The sequence below is a fragment of the Prunus persica genome, chromosome G6 (assembly GCF_000346465.2).
Source record: "Prunus persica cultivar Lovell chromosome G6, Prunus_persica_NCBIv2, whole genome shotgun sequence".
Lineage (NCBI taxonomy): Eukaryota > Viridiplantae > Streptophyta > Magnoliopsida > Rosales > Rosaceae > Prunus > Prunus persica.
In genome coordinates, this window is record NC_034014.1 from 27,135,073 (window position 1) to 27,157,622 (window position 22,550).

At 42.5% G+C, this 22,550-nt stretch overlaps 1 protein-coding gene and 1 pseudogene across 1 annotated transcript; both read left to right on the plus strand.

The window, feature by feature from the left end:
- On the plus strand, positions 747-15,708 carry LOC18773456 (probable LRR receptor-like serine/threonine-protein kinase At1g06840). The gene is made up of 21 exons (XM_007205407.2): positions 747-846; positions 1,017-1,111; positions 1,244-1,394; positions 1,501-1,572; positions 1,691-1,762; positions 1,886-2,029; positions 2,124-2,195; positions 2,298-2,369; positions 2,513-2,587; positions 2,877-2,945; positions 3,057-3,125; positions 3,282-3,353; positions 3,448-3,531; positions 3,642-3,710; positions 4,243-4,766; positions 13,454-13,612; positions 13,701-13,984; positions 14,133-14,184; positions 14,447-14,697; positions 14,840-14,974; positions 15,063-15,708. Exons 2-21 carry the CDS (start codon positions 1,018-1,020, stop codon positions 15,402-15,404), a joined length of 2,862 nt encoding a protein of 953 aa, XP_007205469.2. The 5' UTR covers positions 747-846; position 1,017; the 3' UTR covers positions 15,405-15,708.
- LOC18772443 lies at positions 15,685-21,442 on the plus strand (annotated as a pseudogene).

Sequence of the window (22,550 nt, forward strand, 5' to 3'; positions counted from 1 at the left end):
AAAAATTCACCGCAAATTACCCCGAACTTTTAATCACGTGTACTTTTATCTCGTGACCTCCAAATCACATGTGCTTTTGGTTAGATTAATTGGCATTGATGTTGGTTAGATTAATTGGTATTGACTTTTGTTAGATTAATTATGTAATTGACATGGATTTTGTTCATATTTGATATGAATTTTGGTAAACTAATTGTGTCACTGACAAGGATTTTGTTCATATTAATTGATATTCCATATAGACTATAATCAATTATTATAGATGTAAAACTCTTATTGTTTTAATTATGAATGACATTAGTACTTGAACCCAGGACCTTGCTTGAGTCCTTTGCGAATTTTTAGCCCTTCAAATATTGCACCTCCCTTGAAAAATTCATGGATTCGCCACTGCCTACTGTCGTGCTCATAGGCTTTGTGTTCTGCTTTATCTACTGTCGTGCTCACAAGGTTTCTGTGTTCTACCTTATCTATTCCCGTGCTTATAGGGTTTCTATGTTTTATTTCTATGTGTTCTTCTATGTGCCTTATTTGTTAAGGTTTGTCAATTGTTTCACTTGTGGTTTATGACAAGTCCTTCTCTACAGTTGTTTGATTGGTCAATGTTGAGAATGGTGTTCTATGACCCGCTTGTTACGTTGGGTGTGCAAAATATCTTTGCCCCAACTGAGGGGGAGTGTTTCCCAACTTTATTTGACTATAAATACCTCATTTTGGAGAATGAAATACAACCTGAAAATACTCTATCCATGTTATTTGACTGTTTGTGTTCGGAACTGTGTGTGCTTCCTGTGCAGTATCTTTCTATCAAAACAAAGTCTCAAAGTCCACCACTTATAGTGTCAAGTATGATTTTGCTTTTGAAAATTGAGAGAAAACTTTCCAACTGTTTCCTTGTATCTTTCTTTTGTGTTTTGTTGCATGTTCTAGTTTTACTTCTTATGACAAAGAAGTCAAGATTTTGAATTTAGTGTTTTATAGAAATTGCTCATTGGGTTGTTTCCATATGGTGTTAGAATGCTAAGAATGAGAGTCTGTGGATGTGTCATTGCTCTGTTGTGTTCTTGCTTCGTCCTCCTTGCGGTTGCACAAGTTACAAATCCTTCTGAAGGTGAGTTTGCTGCACATATGCTATATTTCTTACTTGTTATATCCAGCTTTAATTCAGTGCAATTCAATCATTTGTATGATTCTTATATGATTCAATTGAAAAGTATGAATTATGCTCTGTGCCCTTTTTCAGTCAATGCATTGAGAGCAGTTAAGAGCAGTTTAAGTGATCCTAGGCAGCATCTCAAGAACTGGAACAATGGGGATCCTTGTAAATCTCATTGGACTGGAGTTTTTTGTTTTAATACTGTTGGGGCTGATGGGTACTTGCACCTTGAGGAACTGTATGCATTCTTTTTTCATACTGCTCTTACCTTTTCCATTCCAGATTACGTTACCCGCACAGTGAGTGATAATGTTTTTTTTTTTCTTACTTATGATTTGATGCAGCCAACTGCTGAACATGAATCTCTCAGGAAGTTTAGCACCTGAGCTTGGCCAACTATCTCACCTTCTAATATTGTGAGTCTGGCCTCTCAAAAATTGATCTGTGATTCCACTTTTTTGGAGGTATTTTTTCCTGATTATCCTTTGAATTGTTTTCTAATGTTTTGTATTTCGTTTTCTTCTCTTCCGGAAGAGATTTCATGTGGAATGAACTAAGTGGCACTATACCAAAGGAGATAGGAAACATGACATCCTTGAAACTCTTGTAAGTTGAGTTCAACCAATCTATATTTCTGCGTACACTTGTTTTTGGAATATCAACATAATTTTCTGTTTTACAGTACACAATTTTCATAAATAAAAAAATTTGTGACGCATTTGTATGCAGGCTCTTGAGTGGAAACAAATTATCCGGTTCTTTACCTGATGAGCTCGGTTACCTTTCAAAATTAAATAGGCTACAAGTTGACCAAAACTATATGTCAGGAACAATACCAAAATCATTCGTTAACTTGGTCAATATGAAACATCTGTAAGTACATGTTCAAGCTAAATGCTACTTGAAGTTGGCTAGCATTTTATATTTCTCATGTTTGACAGCTGCATGTACATTAATTGCTTTGCAGCCACATGAACAACAACTCCTTCAGTGGTCAAATTCCGTCTGAGCTTTCTAAAGTACCCACTCTTCTTCATTTGTGAGTTCTTAAAGCGTTACCCTTGTGTTTTTGGGAAATTGTTCTGTATTGATACTTGTTGACTGGTTCCTGATGGTGTATACTTGACGCAAACTTTTACAGGCTTTTGGATAATAATAACTTATCTGGATATCTTCCACCAGAATTTTCCAACTTTCCAAACTTGACCATAATGTACGTCCTAATTCAACACTGTCTGGATTTTTACTTTGGAGTAACTTGTTTCCCTTTGTGTGATCTCAGTAGGTAATCTGTTTTTTCTTGACAAGATTTTCTTCTTGATTGATGGAAATTATTGTTTTCTCTTCCATTTGCAGTCAATTTGATAACAACAACTTCGGGGGGACTGAGATTCCAGCTTCTTATGGAAACCTTTCCCGGTTAGCAAAAATGTAAGTTTTAGTATTCGTATCTTTCTCTTGTTGAATCGATGGTTCATGTTTATACTGCTTTACATTAGGACTATAACAAGTTGCATTAATTTGGTGATCAAGGTCGTATGCAAGGTAATTCCAATAGGAATTTTAGAATTTCACTGATATCCAAATGACCTCTGAAATCCAGTATTTCCACTTCCCGAGATATTTTAAGTGCTTTAATTTTGTGTTTATTACATGTTTCATAAATTTGCTTGAAAGGGTTGCTAATAGTTTTACTTTTTCCTTCTTTCTGATTTGGCAGAAGTCTTAGGAATTGTAGCTTGCAGGGAGAAATTCCTGATTTTAGCAGGATACCTAGCCTTCTTTATCTGTAAGTATGGAGATGGTTCAACAACCTTGAATTAATGGACACTATAATGCATTTATTTACACTTCTCTTTATACCTCTATTGTCTAACCTTTTACTGGGTTCATTGCACAGAGATCTAAGCTGGAATCATCTGAGTGGATCCATACCTTCACATAGACTCGCTTACAATATGACAACAATGTATGCAAATGGCCCAAGTAAACTTGTAACTTGTCTGTCTGTCCAAAAAAAAAACTTGTAACTTGTTCTATTGATACTTCTTGCTGCATCAGCATGTTAACTTTAATCTGAGTAATTTATAAACTTTTCCTGTTTAATTTTTGGCATTTATTGCAGCGATCTGTCAGATAACCAGCTTAATGGATCTATTCCTGAGAGTTTCTCTGATCTTCCTTCACTTCAGAAATTGTGAGAATCTCCTAACTTCCCTAAATCTGTATTTCGTGTAATATTGCACTTCTATGCAGACTGGGTCTGATTTCTGTAATGATTTGTATTACAGGTCACTCGAGAATAATTTGTTGACTGGTTCTGTCCCTGCTATATGGTGGAACATATCTTTTAGTACAAAAGCCAGACTTAAACTGTAAATTCCTTTACCAAAAAAGTAGCATTAACATTTAAAGTTTCAGGACCTTAAAGATTTAGTGTAAATTTTTAGATTGAGCTTATTTAGAAGTTTGATGAATTTTGCAGTGATCTCCGGAACAATTCACTGTCGAACATATCGGGAGAGCTAAATCCTCCAGCAAATGTCACCTTGAGTTATGTTTCCAATGCAATGGCTTCAATCATATCCCTATTTTCAGAGTTGTTTCTTATATATTGTTCTGGATTTATTATAGAAGATAGAACAAAAAAGAACTCTGTATTGTTAAGGATGTTATTATAGCTGGACATCTTATTTTCCTCAATGCAGTTAAAAATGGGGACTTTTATAGATACACAAATTGATTAAATAGTTTCATGGAAATGAGGAAATGCACAAAATAATTGCATGCAAATTAAGAGTGGCATGAATGGTACAATTTCAATTAGGAGAGACATGTTACCAAATTTTAAAAAGCAACACACATTGTTCTATAGTTGTATTCTCAACACAGGTGGATATATCTAGGATTCCTTGGAGCTTTTTTATTTTCTCTTCTTTCATATATTGGGAATTTTATGCTTGCTTTCATGTTATGGAGTGGTTAACTTGCCCATAAATTATGTCTTGTATTTAAAATTATTAGCAAAACTATACCTTGTTTTACTTCTAGAACTTCAAATTCTCACTTATAGAAGCTTTTCTCAGGCTTGAAGGAAATCCTATTTGCAAGAATGCAAGCATACAAAATGTAGGCCAGTTCTGTCGATCCGAAGCTGGAGGAGATGGAATGCCTGAGAGTTCAACAAATTCAACTCAAAAAATGACCTGCCCTAGTCAAGCATGCCCAATAGATAATTTCTTCGAATATGTCCCATCTTCCCCAGTGCCATGCTTTTGTGCATCACCTATAGTAGTTGAATATCGTCTGAAAAGCCCTAGTTTTTCTTATTTTACTCCATCTATTCAGAAGTTTGAAATATACTTCACTAGATCTCTCGACTTGAGCCTTTATCAATTATCAATTGATTCATTTGTCTGGCAAGAAGGACCTCGTCTACGGATGCATTTGAAGCTTTTCCCTATGTTCATTAATCCCCACTCAAATACATTCAACTCTAGTGAGGTTCATCGAATTAGAAGAATTTTAACATCGTGGGAAATTCCTCTAACTGATTTCTTTGGACCTTATGAGCTTCTCAACTTCACTCTGCTGGGACCTTATTCAAATAGTATGTACTTTAGCCTGGACATCTTCGTTTCAAGTCATTTTGGTCTAATTTATGAAATTATTGTGGGAACCTAGTTAAATCAAAACCCTAGGTCAAATAATTAGGCCAATCAATTTGGGAATTATTTGACCTAATTAGGAGTTACCTAACCTAATTGGGAATTACCTAATTAAATTGGGGGTTACTTGATCCCCAATTTAATTAGGAGTTTGGTTAAATCCATAATCCCTAAATGCACCAACCCCACCAACCACACCAACCCCACCAACCACACCAACCTCACTAACCTCTCCAAGGCCACTATAAATACCTGGTTGCGCACAAGGATGAGGTACGCCTAAACTCTTACAAAAACTCTACAGAAGTTATCTCTCAAGAACTCTAGCCACCCCCTCTCTTTCTCTCTCTCACACAAGGCTCCGGCCACCACACACGGCTCCGGCCACCCGGTTTTTCTTGAATTACCCTACCTAACTTAGGCATCGGAGGGCCTTTGGCCAACACCCCCCGGGTGTGGTCCTTTTACTCCGATCTGTTTTGCAGGGAGAAAGAGAGGCGGAGAAGACGAAGGAATATTGGGCGAATATTCTCCCGTGAGATTATTTGCACAAACAAATTGGTGCTTTCATTGAGAGCGCGAGTTATACTCAACGCGTGCTCAAGGAATCCGTTCCTCCTATTTTCCAATCCGCCGAAGCCTTCCAAACAACCATGGTTGGAAGCATGAACACGAGAGGCAAAGCCGCCGCGATGGCTAGATCCGCGACGACCCAAAGCCACTCCACCCGCGATCCCGCGATCGACATGGTGGCACCGCCACCTCTCACCACCGCCGCCGAACATGGTGGAACTTCCAATCAAGGTGGACTCGTTACCACCGCCGACCTAGGGCCGGTCTTGGAACAACTCCAAGCATTCCCTCCATTGCCTCCACGCGCGACGCACGCTCCTGCATACACCTTCAGTGAAAACCTAGCCCGTGTGCAGTTGGGCTCCGCACACTTCTCTCCTCCCGATCCACGAAGTCAAGCAGACCTTAATCTAAGAGTTGACCAGCTAGCTCAGAGAATGGACGACCAAAGCGATCTAATGAGGCAGCTCATCAACCAAATAGGCTTTGCTCAAAACCTTGGCCTTGGACAACCGGGCGAGGAGAGAAGGATGGACGAACGCGCCGGCAGACGACTCGACGTCCGTGCCCGCTTGGGCCCGCAGGGAAATGTACATCAAAGGCTAGGCCCCCAAGGAAGTCAGCTAAACAACCATCGCAACGAGGATCGCGAAGAAAGGCGCTCAGCTGTCAACTCACAGAGAAGCGCTCTCGAAAGGCTAGGCCCTCAGGGAGGCCAGTTGGACAACCCTCACAATGAGGACCATGAGGAAAGACGCTCCGTTACTCACTCTCGAAGAACTAATTCTCGTCGACAAGCTACAGAGAATCTTTCGCAGGCGCAGTCCACCCACACTCCAACTAGGCAGCCCAGGCGAGAAGGTCGACCCTCGGAGGACAACGAGGAAGTCAGTCAATATCGTGGAGGTCGCCAACGTGACCGACCAGCAATGTGTGCAGAAGACGTTGAGAAGCTCGTGAATGACCGACTTCGGGACTTGAAGACCGGAGGAAACTTCGAGGATTCACTACGTAAGGAGATGGACCAGGTGAGCTCTACGCCTTTCACCCTCGATATCGAGCAGGCCGCTCACCCGAAGCGATTCTCGACGCCCTCGTTCATACACTTCAAAGGGGATTCCGATCCCGAGAGCCACTTGAAACACTTCAAAAGTGTTATGATCCTCCACCAGGCTGACGACGCGCTAATGTGCAAGGTATTTACGATAACCTTGCGAGGAGCAGCCCAAGACTGGTTCCACACCCTACCATCCAGGTCGATCAGCAGCTTCAAGGAGCTAGCTTACGTCTTCACCAAAGAATACACGTCTTACCGGACAATCAAGAAGAACCCTGATCACCTGTACAACCTGCGCAAGAAGTCTGACGAATCCCTTCGAGATTACATCAAGAGATTCAAGGCAGAAAAGGCGAACATTGTAGGATGTGACGACCGAATCGCGTCCTCCGCTTTCAAGAAAGGTCTTCCAGCTGAGCACGACTTGTACCGCGAGCTGACTATCACTCCCAGCCAGACTCTGGCAGAGGTCTACGCGACTGCGGAACGCTACGCGCTCTGGGATGACGATCGAATCGCCGCGAAGAAGTCTACAAAGCAGGAAGATCAGCCAACTAAGCGGGCAGGCCAAAAAGGCGACGGATTCAACAACCGAAACAAAGACAAGCGCAGGTCGCACTCACAAGGGGAGGCTACGGCAGGAGAGAACTACACCAAGTTCACCATCCCCATACATCAAATCTTAGCCCAAGTGAAGAACAAACCTTGGGTAAGAAGACCACCGCCCTTGAAGGGAGATCCGGACAAGAGGGACACTAGCAAATACTGTGCCTTCCACGGGACGCACGGACACACGACGAACAACTGCTTCGCTTGGAAAGCGCATCTTGAGGAACTCGTGAGAGAAGGCCACTGCACTGAATTCGTTGCGAAGCAGGCCATCCAACGGATTGAGGATCGAGACATCGCCAAGGAGCCGCCTCAGAAGGTCATAAGGATTAACACAATCCTAGCCGACTCTGAGGAGTCTGGGCTGACCAGCAAGGAAAAGAAGAGGAAGATCAAACAGGCCACTGTGATCTCCCAAGTCTCGACCGACCTTCCACTAGCAGGAGACGATCCTATGATCGGCTTCCAAAAGAAAGATCTGATCGGCCTCGACACGCCGCATAACGACGCCCTTGTCATCAGTATTCAAATCGCTCAGGCCATGGTCGACCGAATCCATGCAGATGAAGGCAGCGCAGCCAATATCCTACAACTGACGGTCATCCAACAGATGGGCTTGGAGACAAAGATCAACAAGTTAGCCAGATCGCTGACTGGCTTTAATGGTGCAACAACGGTTACCGTGGGCACAATAGACCTCGATGTCTACTCCCCACCTGTGGTCAGCTTGCAAACATTCATGGTCATCAATGAGGTCTCACCTTACAACGGCATCCTAGGCAGACCATGGATTGGCAAGATCAATGCCATCACCTCCGCCACGCATCAGAAAATTCGGTACCCAATCCCTGGGGGCGGTGTCGGCCAAATCAACAGCGATCAAGCAATGGCGAGGAAATGTTCCGCCCAAGGGCTGAAGAAAGGCAAACAAGCGCAGTTTCTCCCTGTGAGCCAGGCGGATCTGGAGGAGGTTGAGCAACCGAATCTTGCTATTTTATAGCAATCAAAGCGTCAGGACCAAGCCGAGGAAATCCGTCCAGAGGTCTTTCCGGAAGAAGGATGGAAACCCGAGGAGGACGTCGAGTTAATACCCTTGGATCCTGACCAGCCAGACAGGAAAGCGCGGATCGGCTCGCGCTTAAGCCCAGAAGAGAAGGAGGAGCTTACCACATTCCTCCAGAGCAACAAAGACATGTTCGCATGGTCGCCATCAGACATGCCTGGCATCGACCCAAAAATCATCTGTCATCGACTCCACGTCAACCCCGCGTGCAAGCCAGTGGCGCAAAAGAGACGCAACTTCGCACCCGAGCGAGTCGCTATCATCGAAGCCGAGATTGACAAACTCCTAGCTGCCGGCTTCGTCGAAGAGGTCTCCTACTCAGAATGGCTTGCCAACGTTGTCTTGGTGGCAAAACAAGAAAAGGGCAAATGGAGAGTTTGCGTCGACTACACAGACCTCAACAAGGCATGCCCTAAAGACAACTTCCCATTGCCGAGAATCGACCAACTCGTGGATTCCACTTCTGGCAATCAGCTGCTCAGCTTCATGGACGCCTACTCCGGCTATAACCAAATCCTGATGCACGAGGATGACAAGGCGAAAACTTCTTTCATCATCGAGAGAGGGACCTACTGCTACAAGGTCATGCCCTTTGGGCTGAAGAACGCCGGAGCAACCTATCAAAGGCTTGTAAATAAAATCTTCAAGGAGCAAATCGACAAAACTATGGAGGTCTACGTAGATGACATGCTGGTCAAAGCCCCAAAACGTGCAGATCACATTGGAAATCTTGCTGAGTCATTTAGCTTGCTCCGCCAGTATCGCATGAAGTTGAATCCAAGTAAATGCACGTTTGGTGTATCCTCCGGCCGATTCTTGGGATACCTAGTCACGCAACGAGGTATCGAGGCACACCCACGTCAAATCAAAGCCATTCTCGAGATGAAATCACCCTCCACGGTGAAGGAAATACAAAGTCTAACGGGCAGAGCAGCGGCCCTCAACCGATTCCTCTCGAGATCAACTGACAAGTGCAGACCATTTTTCAAAGCTTTGAAGAAAGGACAAAGGGACAAATGGGACGAGGAGTGCGAAGTAGCTTTCCAGAGTCTGAAGACTTACCTCACCTCACCTCCTCTGCTCTCAAAGCCAGTCCCTGGGGGGGACTTGTTTGTATACCTGGCAGTGTCCAACTCAGCTATCAGTTCAGCTCTCATCCGAGAAGAGCTGGGGGCCCAACATCCGGTATTCTACACGTCAAAAGCTCTCCTCGATGCAGAAACTCGCTACCCGAAGTTGGAGAAACTTATTTTGGCTCTTGTAGTTTCTGCGAGAAAGCTGCGACCCTACTACCAAGCTCATCGAGTCATCGTCATGACCGACTTTCCTTTGAGATCAATCCTCCACAGCCCTGATGCTTCTCAGCGACTCATGAAGTGGGCTATAGAGCTAAGCCAATATGACCTCCTCTACCGACCAAAAACTGCAATAAAAGCCCAGGCTTTAGCAGACTTCGTCGTAGAATTCACCCCGTCAGTCGAAAAGAAGAAGTTGGTCAACCAAAAGAAGGAAAGTTCAAAAGCAAACGGGACCTCCGCAGAACCTAGAGACATGTGGCAGTTGCGCGTAGACGGAGCGTCGAACCAAAAAGGAGCCGGAGCAGGGGTCGTCATCACCACTCCAGATGGAACCCTATTGGAGCAAGCTATTACGCTTGGCTTCCCGGCCTCGAACAACGAGGCAGAATACGAGGCATTGCTCGCCGGCCTACGCTTGGCAAAAGAGCTTGCAATCAAAAAGCTAGCCATCTACTCAGACTCACAATTGATCACGAATCAAGCCTCAGGTGAATACATGGCAAAGCACCCAAGGATGATCTTATACCTTGACAAAGTCCAAGAGCTGTTAAAGGCATTTCCCACCTTCACCATCCAACAAGTGCCTCGGGCAGAGAACGCTCATGCAGATGCACTGGCAAGCCTAGGATCAGCGCTGGATACCCAGTTCAGACGCTCCATCCCGGTCGAACACCTTGACCAACCAAGCATCGAAGAAATAGAGCTAATCGATACCATGCAGATTGACGAGGACCCCAGTTGGCAAGACCCCATCATCGACTATTTGACGAATGGAAACCTGCCAACGGAGAAGTCCGAAGCTAGAAAGGTCCAGCAGAAGGCCGCGAGATACTACATGCATGGCAACAAGCTCATCCGCAGATCATACTCCGGCCCTCATCTCACCTGCATAAAGTACCCTCAAACACTTGAGGTTCTCTGCAAAATTCACGACGGCGAGTGTGGCAACCACTCTGGGGGCAGGTCACTCGCCCAGAAAGCTCTAAACATAGGCTACTTCTGGCCTACCATGCGTCACGACTCCGCTGAATATGCCAAGAAGTGTGATCGCTGTCAGCGATACAAGCCGATCCCTAACCTGCCTGCCGAAGTCTATCATCCGCAAAACAGTCCATGGCCGTTTATGCAATGGGCCATCGACCTAGTGGGTCCCTTGCCACCAGCGCCCGCCAAGAAAGAAATGATGATCGTCGCCACCGACTACTTTACTAAATGGATCGAGGCCGAAGCTCTATCCTCTACTAAAGAAGCCGATGTGGAGCGATTCATCTGGAAAAACATCATATGCCGGTTTGGCTGCCCACAGTCGCTGGTTACCGACAATGGCTCACAGTTCATTGGCAAGCAGATCACCGCCTTTTTTGTGAAATACAAGATCAAGCAACACTTGTCCACCCCAAGGTATCCACAAGGAAATGGACAAGCCGAGGCATCTAACAAAGTCATATTGGACTGCTTGAAGAAAAGGCTGGAAGGCGCCGGAGGAAAATGGGTGGATGAACTCCCCGGAGTACTATGGGCCTATCGCACCACCAAACGAAGATCGACTGGTGAAACCCCATTCTCCCTCGCCTATGGAACAGAAGCGATCATACCACCTCACATCACTGTCCCCTCCATAAGCTTGGAAGTGGGCAGTGTTGACCAGAACTCCGAGCAGATGAGGCTCAACCTCGACTTACTGGAAGGCGAACGTGAGAAGACCATTATCCGGGTCGCCTCCTATCAACAGCAGTTGAAGTCTTACCACGACAAAAGAGCTAAGGTCAGACAGTTTCAACCAGGCGACCTCGTGCTAAGAAAGGCTTTCATTACTGCACCGAGGCAAGGGTCAAAAAAGATGAATCCTAACTGGGAGGGCCCTTACATGATCAGCCGGTCTGGGGGCAGAGGAAGCTACACACTCGACACTATGGAGGGGAAGCAAATACCACGACAATGGAATGCTCACCATCTTCGAAAGTATTATCCGTAGCACCTCCTCCTGACTGCTAGAAGTTCTAAGTTTTGTACCAAGTTGTTTCTATTTTCGAATAAAGAACTGTAATCTTATGAAAATCAATATAAGTTCAGTTTCTCATTCCAAAATGTCTCATCTGCCCACAAAACACAACATTTGCCCATAAGCAGCGTCCTTCGGGAGACGCAGGGTACGCCAGGAATTTCCTAAGGGAGATATCCAGGTTCCTATCCGTTTCCTAAGGGAGGCAGGATAGTCGCACAGTTGCCCATAAGGAGCGTCCTAAGGGAGACGCAGGGCGACGACTAAAAGCGTCCGTTTGGAGACGCAGCCCGCTAAAAAAACGTCCTAAGGGAGACGCAGGGTGCGCCAGGAGTTTCTTAAAAGGGAGTCGCCATGCTTCCTGCGGGAAATATCCAGGTTCCTATCCGTTTCCTAAGGGAGGCAGGATAGTCACAGTTGCCCATAAGGAGCGTCCTAAGGGAGACGCAGGGTGACGACAAAACGCGTCCGTTTGGAGACGTGGCCCGCTAAAAAAGCGTCCTAAGGGAGACGCAGGGTGCGCCAGGAGTTTCTTAAAAGGGGGTCGCCATGCTTCCTGCGGGAAATATCCAGGTTCCTATCCGTTTCCTAAGGGAGGCAGGATAATCATGTAGTTGCCCATAAGTAGCGTCCTACGGGAGACGCAGGGCGACGACCAAGGCATCCTAGGGGATGTGCAGAACACACCCGGAGTCCCTCAAGGGGGACCCTGGTGCTCGCCAACTTCCTAAGGGAAATCATCCTACGGGATGTACAGAACACACCCGGAGTCCCTCAAGGGGGACCCTGGTGCTCGCCAACTTCCTAAGGGGAATCATCCTACGGGATGTGCAGAACACACCCGGAGTCCCTCAAGGGGGACCCTGGTCCTCGCCAACTTCCTAAGGGGAATCATCCTACGGGATGTGCAGAACACCCCCGGAGTCCCTCAAGGGGGACCCTGGTGCTCGCCAACTTCCTAAGGGGAATCATCCTACGGGATGTGCAGAACACACCTGGAGTCTCTCAAGGGGGACCCCGGTGCTCGCCAACTTCCTAAGGGGAATCATCCTACGGGATATGCAGTGCATGCCCGGAGTCCTTCAAGGGGGACCCTGGTACTCACAAATCTCTAAAGGATGACGTGCAATCAAAACATAGGCTGGTTACTCAAGCAGTTCACAAGTCAAACACCTCCTCTACGCGGGAGCCCAAGTCCACCAAGGAAGCCCAGTTACAGCTGGACAGCCCAACGGATAATTTACATCTCCTACATGCCATCACGCGCCACGCAGAAGCTGGGGGGCATTTGTGGGAACCTAGTTAAATCAAAACCCTAGGTCAAATAATTAGGCCAATCAATTTGGGAATTATTTGACCTAATTAGGAGTTACCTAACCTAATTGGGAATTACCTAATTAAATTGGGGGTTACTTGATCCCCAATTTAATTAGGAGTTTGGTTAAATCCATAATCCCTAAATGCACCAACCCCACCAACCACACCAACCCCACCAACCACACCAACCTCACTAACCTCTCCAAGGCCACTATAAATACCTGGTTGCGCACAAGGATGAGGTACGCCTAAACTCTTACAAAAACTCTACAGAAGTTATCTCTCAAGAACTCTAGCCACCCCCTCTCTTTCTCTCTCTCACACAAGGCTCCGGCCACCACACACGGCTCCGGCCACCCGGTTTTTCTTGAATTACCCTACCTAACTTAGGCATCGGAGGGCCTTTGGCCAACACCCCCCGGGTGTGGTCCTTTTACTCCGATCTGTTTTGCAGGGAGAAAGAGAGGCGGAGAAGACGAAGGAATATTGGGCGAATATTCTCCCGTGAGATTATTTGCACAAACAATTATGCTGCATTTTTCTAGTTGCTCATCTACCAGCACCAGCCTATGAGTATATTGGTCAATGTTCCTCCTGCATGTCATAACTCTTCTGTTTCTTAATTTTACTTTGGAATCAGGTTTAGTGCAGGTTTCTTGTTCTTAATTTCATTCTGCATCATGGTAACTTCACCGATATTGTTGTTATAGTGATTGTTGAGCCAAGAAGGATGGGCATTAGGAAGGAAATTTTGGCAGCTATTATAACAGGGGCAGTTGCATCGTCTGTCATTCTTTATGCAACTGTCATGCTTCTGATCACAAGATGCTTGAGACACCGGGACAGACCACCTTCTATGAGACATTCATGTAAGTCCTGAATACTTGGAGATACTATCAGGTTGATTACCAAGTTATCATCCTAGAAAGTGGTATAAGTTCTTATCACTCTTCGCAGCCTCGAAGATTACAATGAAAATTGATGGCGTAAAAGCGTTCACTTTCAAAGAAATGACACTAGCTACCAGGAATTTTGATAGTTCAACTCAACTTGGACGAGGAGGTTATGGGAAAGTTTACAGAGGTATTTTATCTGATGACACAATTGTAGCCATAAAGCGTGCGGAAGAAGGATCCTTGCAGGGTGAAAAAGAATTCTTGACCGAGATAGAACTGTTATCGAGATTACATCACCGAAACTTGGTCTCTTTGGTGGGATATTGTGATGAAGAAGGGGAGCAGGTATGAGGTTTGCAGTCTAAGGAAATTAGTCATTGCTTCCAAGTTGCAACTGGTTTTTTAGTGCAGATGCTGGTTGAGTGCTTCAATGTATTAGAATCAAATGACTGTAAATATCATTAATCAAATTATGTTCTTGGTGCTTGTGCAGATGCTGGTTTATGAGTTCATGCCCAATGGTACCTTAAGGGACTGGCTTTGTGGTATGAAATTTCCAACATTCCCAGTTTCTTAAATGGCTCCTTCTATTCATCCATGCCTCTTTGGTTATTTCCATTGTTCTTCTCATCATTCCCAGTTTCTTAAATGGCTCCTTCTATTCATCCATGCCTCTTTGGTTATTTCCATTGTTCTTCTCATCATTCCCCATTTTGGGACAAGATTTCTTTCTGCAGCTTGAGTTTCATCTAGCTAATTCTGCATTGAAATTTCGTCATAAGTTCTGTACTTGCTGTGATATGACAGTTACGGCCAAGGGAAGCCTGAGCTTTGGTACGAGGTTACAAATTGCACTGGGTTCAGCTAAAGGCATTCTTTATCTCCATAATGAGGCAAATCCTCCCATATTCCACCGAGACATCAAAACCACCAACATACTTCTGGACTCCAACCTGATGGCTAAAGTAGCCGATTTCGGACTCTCACGGCTTGCTCCTCTACAGGATGATGCAGGGACCGGACCTTCATATGTATCTACAGTTGTGAAAGGAACACCGGTACGTTTAGAATCTGCAAAGCTTGAAATCAATCAAGAATAATATCATATCTGCTACTTTCAAATCCGTTGTGAGAAATTGAGAACCAAGAAGTATGCTTTGTTCCATAACTCTTTTATTTTGGAACCAATCATACGTGCAGGGTTACCTGGATCCAGAGTACTTATTGACAAATAAGTTGACAGACAAAAGCGATGTCTATAGCCTTGGGATTGTGTTTCTGGAGCTTTTGACTGGGGTGCTGCCAATATCACATGGCAAAAACATTGTTCGTGAGGTAACACATTAAAACACCACTGCTCTTTCTGTGATCCATCTGCATATACTAAAAAAAAAAATCATAAAAAATTATATTTATTTGTCAGGTGAATCTAGCTCATCAGGCTGGGTTGATGTTCTCCATTATAGACAGCAGAATGGGATCCTATCCGTCGGAATGTGTAGAGAGGTTCCTTGCATTGGCCCTTAGATGTTGTTATGAGAAGCAAGATATGCGGCCAGCGATGCTGGAAGTGGTGAGGGAGCTTGAAAACATAATCAAAATCATGCCGGCAGCTGACACCATACTTTCACCATCTGCTGCCTCAAACAGTGACCAATCACCAACCTCATCATCCTACGTGACTAGAGACACATCCTATGTGTCCTCCAGTGCTGTAGGAAGTGATCTTTCCAGTGGTGTTGTCCCAACCATCGTGCCTCGATGATGAAAAATCTCCTCACATGCTTGTCATGTGACGCTGTATATATTCGTGTCGTATGAAAAGAAGTTATTCTTGATGAGAATCCAGGGGGTTTCTTAGAACCCTTTTCTCATTTTCCCGATTACAGACAGAAAAATAACATCTTGTAGATGAGTTTCGGATCTAAAATGTAGTTTTGTCTCAGTTTTTTGGCTATCTAGAGAACGAAAATGTGAGTAATAATGAGTAGTGTAGTGTATGTACATAAATTAGCATTTGAGATGTTGTTGTTGTAGTGTAATAAATGAATGATGGTCATTTTACTGCATACTGAATTTTGAGTTTTTAGTTGTTACTAACAGTAACTGAGGCAAAACTGCACTCTCTTCTTCATTTTTTTTCTCAGTTTTGGTTAGTGAATTGGACTGAACCAAACTGAACCGGGTGCAAAACATCCTTAATATTTCTGATTGAAAAAAAAGTTCCCAAAATCTCTACTCTTTATAAAAGAGTGGTGATTTCCCCACTCCAATTTTAAAAATGCACACAACAATTTTCCTTCACAACAATGCAATAGTGACATCATAAGTCATTTTCTTTTTTTAATTTCTTCAATTAACCCTTCTCTTTTCTTTTTTTCTTTTTTTCAGAGTCGCTGGTTTTAGACAAAAACAACGTGCTGCTGAGCGCTGACCAGCAATATTAAATTAAAGTCCCACCAAATTTATTTTTGCTAATAAAATCAAAGAAATCCCACCGAGGGCCAATTACCAATTAGAATTTGATTTCTTTTGTTTTTGCTTTAACCTTACAGCTGACTTTGAGAATGAAGTTTCCCGAAAGCTGATATCTGCTCCACACAAAAACGTGAGAAGCAATGTTATTGATGGCACTGGTGTAGAGAATTCCTTAAGTTTTGAGGATTCAAATAATGGACTGGGTGAGTTGAAAAGCGCGAACAGCAAGGTCTCAGTCTACACTGTTGCATTATTCACGTTGGCAATGGCTGCTGCCACTGGTTTAGGTGCAGTTCCATTCTTCTTTGTGGAGCTTGATCCACAATGGGCAGGGTTATGCAATGGAATGGCTGCTGGTGTAATGTTGGCTGCAAGCTTTGATCTTGTACAGGAAGGGCAAGGTCATGGTGCTGGGAATTGGGTTGTCATTTGGCTTTTAGCTGGCGGCCTTTTTATTTTACTGTGCAAGAAGGTAGTGAATTGCTCCCTCATTTTCTTCTCTTACTGTGTCTTTGCCATTTTTGTAAAATTTAGTTGCATTTTCCCTTTAGTAAATTTGGTTCCGCTTCATAGAATTCACATTTCCGTTGCATTTTGCAGAGAGATTTAACAAATATTTCCCTTGTAATATCTCGTTCAAATGTCTGCTTTTTATTTTACTAGACATGGAGTGATGGGACACAAGTGACGCGGAACTCAATAAAGATGAGAGAGAAAGAGAGAGAGAGGGGGGAATGGCAACGGGTCAGATAGGGGCCGGATATGACAATACCATTCCCTTCTCCGCCCCTGTCTCCGAACCCATCCCCGTTTAGTAGGTTTTGGGAAATCTTTGTCCCCGGGAGACTATCCCCCATACCTTCTCCGAATAGACCCACCCCTGCGGGGATTTTTGCCATTCCTAAGAGAGAGGAGAGATGTTGCAAGTACATGCTACATCCTATTTTTCTTCCAAATCAATTATTTGTTTATTATCAATGAAAGACTCAAATTATAATACTTCAAAGCACACTCTTTTCTTTGCTCTGGTCTCTCTTGACCAAACAAAGGTAACATAGTCTCCTTTTAATTTGATCAAGCTCCAATATGGCAGATCCATTACCCAATATGGCTTATCAGGCCCAATACCTCTGGTTAGGCAATTCGAGCCGGATACAATTTACAAAGCCAATAAAAGCCCTATTCCTAATACTGTTTTTATTTTTATTTTTTATATGATTACAATTATGATATTCTTAACTATCAGTCTCGATAGTTTAAGAGATTGGGATCACCTATCATTGGATGTTAATTCAATAATTCAAAAAAGTTTCTTAAAAGGAGTGCAAGAGTGAGTGAACCGTTGAATTTACAACTAACGGTGAGTGACCACAAATCTCTTGAACTCCTGTGGTCCAAGAGATCGGGACTATCCTTAATTACTCTAATGTATGAAGGGATTTCGAACATGAGTGCAAGGCAGAGGGGTGGCCATGTTACCTCAACCGGCTGGCCTAAATCACTGCCACTATACCTAGTACTTATTTAAAGGAAAAGAACAAGAAAGTAATTATAAAAAGAAATTAAAGGAAGAAAAGAAAAGGCCATAATTTGACAAGTTTGTATTTTTAGCGCATAAAATGGCATTTATGTGATATACCGGGGGAGGCAGGGCATTAAGGGAAGATAAAAAGTTGTGTGCGCCATACCCGATCGATATACCAGGTCAGAAATTTTGATGGCAAAGCTAGTAGCTTCGCCCTGTATAGTTTTCTAAGAGCAATGGCAGCGCTAGGGGTTGGCCCAGGCAAAAGGCAAGAAGGAGCCCAAGTCCAGCTCCAGCGCAAGCAAACCAGCCCGGGCAAGCTGCGGGTCCCACGAGCCCGGGCAGGCCCAAGGGCGAAACTTGACTGGGCTCGAGCCCGAGTTGGTGCTGACGTCAGCACCAACGGTTACCTGCCACATGTCGGCTCCGGGTGGCTCCGATTGGATTTTTTTTCAGAAATCCTACGGTTCTCATTTTGTTGGCCAAAACAATTTTAAAAAAATCCGAAAAAATTCTGAAATTTTTTTTAAAAAAATACCAAAAATGTATGTATTTTTCCCTATAAATACCTGACCATTTTATCTACTTTCAACACCAAATCTTCATACAATTTCTTCTCCATACAATATTTTCTACTCTGCACTCACATAATTCATTTTCCACACCAAATCTCCATACAAACTCATCTCCTTCCAATATTTTTTACTCTCTACTCATATTTTCCACTTTCCACACCAATTTCATACAAACTCTTCTCCTTCCAATACTTTTTACTATCCACTCACTTTTTTGTACTACTTTCCATTTGTAGAAAATAAACAAATGGCATCTTCTGTTGAAATCGGAGGCTCGTGGTCAACCCTAGAAGATATTGCGTTGTGCGAGTCTTGGGTGAACGTTAGAAGATATTCCATTTTTTATAATTGTTGTATTTTTTTTTAAATTGTTGTATTATCGGAAATCTGAGATTATAATTTTTATTAATGAATATCCGAAAATTTTATCTGGAATAAGACACGTGGCAACCGAGATTCACATCCGAAAATCTTATCCGAAAGTTTAATTACAAAAGATTATCAAAATTAATAATTTAAAGTATAAAAAAATAGGAAATAAAGTACAATGAATAGTAATTGCCCTAGACTTGCCCTAGACTTTGCCCTTGTGGGTGGAACCACAAATGGCAATAGTGTCAGCCCTTGCTTGCCATTGCCTTAGACTTTGCCCTAAGGGGTGGAGTTGCTCTAAAGGGCAATATCCAAGCCAACAGGGTCACAGTCACTCACATCACACAAGCCATAGCTTCAGCTCCACAGCAGAAACAACAAGGAAGATGCGTACGCTCACTCCCGTCGCTTCCTATCCTGTGTAAGTTCTTCTTATCCATCAGTCTTTATGGTTTCATTTCAACCCATTTCAGTTCATCAAACTTTTTGTTGGGACATTTGGTAGTTTTCAACTTATAGGTTGATTTCAGTATCAAGCTACGACATTCTTAGTTTGAAAAGCGTTTAATTACAAAAAGAATGCGTTTTGGAATCTGTGTAGAGTAACCATTTGGTTCGAGTTACTTGATGATGGTGGATTGAAGAAAATAATGTCCTTTTTCGTTTAAATTCGTAGCAGATGCCCAATTGTTTCGTTTGAATTGTGTCGTCAAGCATCAAACAAGTCATTCTTTCCTTGCAATATAAGCGAGAAGCCTGCTAAAGGTATGCACACTTGCCCATTGTCTGCATAGTGAGTGTTGAAGTTTAGTAATTCCTCATTATTAGGTGAACTATGGATGGAAAAGTTTTACCCTTTCGCTGTATTTTTTGCAGCAAGCAGGGTGAATGTGGAAGAATTTCTGTCGGGTATGTTAAATTGGAACGCTGCATTTGTTATGTTGCTGCAAAGAAGGATGCCTTGCTGAAGCGAGAAACACGATTTGAGTTTTAAAAAACTTATAGTTACATAGTGCTTTAACGTTTAAGTGATCAAATATGAAGGCATTGATTGGTTTGAGCACTTCATCAGTGAACTTGCTTAGAAAGAATGTTACTTTATGGATTAATGACACTTTTAAATGGCAATGTGCTTGTACCACTATGTCGTCTTTAAATTAATACTAATTGAAGACTAGAAGAGCAAGAAATTAGATTTTATCACAGATACAGACAAGAAAGTATGGCCCTTAACTCACTTCTTATTGCAGCATTTTAAACGACAACACAACACAAGTAGTAGAACCCCCCCTCCACGCTTCCAGAAGAGGAAGAAGAACCTTTGCCTCAAGAATTTGTTCTCATTGAAAAGACTGAACCAGATGGAACAGTTGAAGAAATATTATTTTCTTCTGGTGGAGATATTGATGTGTATGATCTTCAAGCCCTTTGTGATAAGGTAAATATACTGCCATTGCTACTTCTTTTGCACATGCATCGAAAAGTTAATGCCTTTTGAATTCGCGATTGTGTCTAAGTCACTCTTCATAGGTCAGGAGTCCACTTATTGTGGATGTATCTTACCTGATTGACCTTTCAGTAAAGTTTGATATGTTATTCTTTTGCTGTATATGAAGTAGTGAATTTTGATAATGTTATCTTATACCCACTGGCTAAAGTTAAATAACTTTAATGTAAATTTAATAGGTAGGCTGGCCTCGGAGGTCGCTGTCGAAACTAGCTGCAGCTTTGAAAAATAGCTACATGGTAGCCACGTTGCATTCAGTTCGGAAATCACCTGGATCAGGTACATAGTGGATACAGCATTGTTGCAGTATCCTTCTTTTTCACACAACTGGTATTACAATCTAATATCCATGCTTGTTACTACATCTAAAACTACTTGATGAACACTTAGTGTACTTGGAGAAGTTATTTGACAGAGGGGAATGACCAAAAGAAGTTAATTGGCATGGCTCGAGCTACATCAGATCATGCCTTCAATGCTACAATTTGGGATGCCCTTGTTGATCCTGGTTATCAGGTAGGATGGTGCTTGAAGATTGTTTGTTGGACCTACGCACTAATTACATGAGATGGTTTCTTGATTGTTTCTAATGATATCTTTATCATTCAGGGCCAAGGCCTCGGAAAGGCCCTTGTTGAAAAGCTTATAAGGGCTCTTCTGCAGAGAGACATCGGAAATATTTCACTGTTTGCAGATAGTCAAGGTAAAACAGCAGTTATTTATAGCATTTAGTCTATATGCATCTGCACGTGCATGCATATGGGTTTGGTAGTCTGTTTCTTAAGTAATTATCAGCATGGCAACATAAATATTTTGCCACCAACCTTTCTCTATATCAGTGTTCCTTCCTAAGACAAGTCCGGCTTTGGGTGTTGCCTGCTTTAGCATGTTCAACTTGTATTTTAAAAAAAATTATACTCATTTTCACACTCTGTTTTCTTACTTTGTCATTGCAGTTGTGGAGTTCTATCAAAATTTGGGTTTTGAACCTGACCCAGAGGGCATTAAAGGGATGTTTTGGTACCCAAAGTATTAGTCATCACTTAGAAAAAGTTCCAAGTATGTATGTGCTTTTATCATTGGTTTAGCGCTGCAATTTGTGTACATGACATGCGAACACTTACATTCTTGAGAGACCTGTTACAGGGAAAGTATGTCTGGAAGTGTAAGGTGTACTTTTAAGCACAATCTGTCTGGAAGAATTTCAGAATTCAAAGTTGAAAGTAAATAAGGTGTGATTGGTTTGCTCTTTTAAACTAAGGTAATTGGATGCCTGGATGGCCAGTTTCAGAATGTCAAGTCAGTTTCTAAAGAAATTCAATATTTATGATTGCATTTTCACAAAATTATAGAAACAGATACAAGGGAAATAGGTGATGCAGATGTGCTCTAAGAGAGACGTCAGATTTAAACTTCAAATTTCTATATATAGGTCATATTCCAGATGTGGTCCAAGACCTATTTATAAGTATAATGCACGGTTCAGATGGTTGTCATGTACTAATGCACAATTTGGAGTCTTCATATCAACATGACTGCCTTTACAATACCAATTTTTGCTTGAGATGCTCAATCCACAAAGAGTTACAAGAATAACCTAACTCTTACGTATTAAAGAAATATTTGCTTGAATAAGCTCCCCCTAAGACAGTACTCATAAGGGTCCAAAGTTTAAGAGCTAGAACCCAAAAGAAACGCAGATAAAGCCCCAAATTAAAACTACGACGGACCTAAAAAATGACATAAATGCCCTAAAATGAGCAGGATTGTGATAAGATATGCCAGTTCTTATGTCGAATAAGACAAGACTCTTTGGGGGACGATAAGGATTGCACTAATTTTTTGGTTTATTATCACATTCTTAGAGATATTTCTGGTGTATTGCAATGTGTGTCTATTTTTTTAAGTTGATGCAGTTCTTTTTGATAATGAACATGAGTATTTTGTATAGTTTTATCTATTAACTATGAATTAGAGTGTTATCGTTTCATTTCAAAGGGTCTATTTTGCATAGAAATTTTTTTGACCTTTTACATGTTGACCCCCGAAATGAAAATTCATGAATCCGCCACTGCGGCTGCCTCTTTGTGATTTAGTGAGTCCTTGTCAAGTAGAGATGTATTTCATTCAGAATTTCATATCAACATGACTGGAACTTGTGGAAACTTGTAAGCAATAATTGCAAGTCTTGAGAGCAATTGGGTCTAATATTAAACTGGAAATACTAATAGGATGAATGTTATAATGGAATTTGATGTTGACAATTTATGCCTTCTAATAAAAGCAGCAAATTTGTACTTGCATTCGTACTTTGGCACGTCTTGCCAATGAACTCGAATCCTTTTGCTGATATAATTTTTTTATGGATTAAAATCCTTTGTGAAATAATGATTTAGTAGCTACAGTTGATATTAGAAATCCAGTTAAATAGAAGTTCTAAACAAGGTGATCTCA

What these genes read in the sequence shown, in the direction of transcription:
- LOC18773456 (XM_007205407.2), top strand. Translation starts at nt 1,018, where the DNA reads ATGCTAAGAATGAGAGTCTGTGGATGTGTCATTGCTCTGTTGTGTTCT. An exon ending in AGTTACAAATCCTTCTGAAG is followed by an intron (nt 1,112 to 1,243) that starts GTGAGTTTGCTG and finishes GCCCTTTTTCAG; the next exon opens with TCAATGCATTGAGAGCAGTT. An exon ending in ATGACATCCTTGAAACTCTT is followed by an intron (nt 1,763 to 1,885) that starts GTAAGTTGAGTT and finishes ATTTGTATGCAG; the next exon opens with GCTCTTGAGTGGAAACAAAT.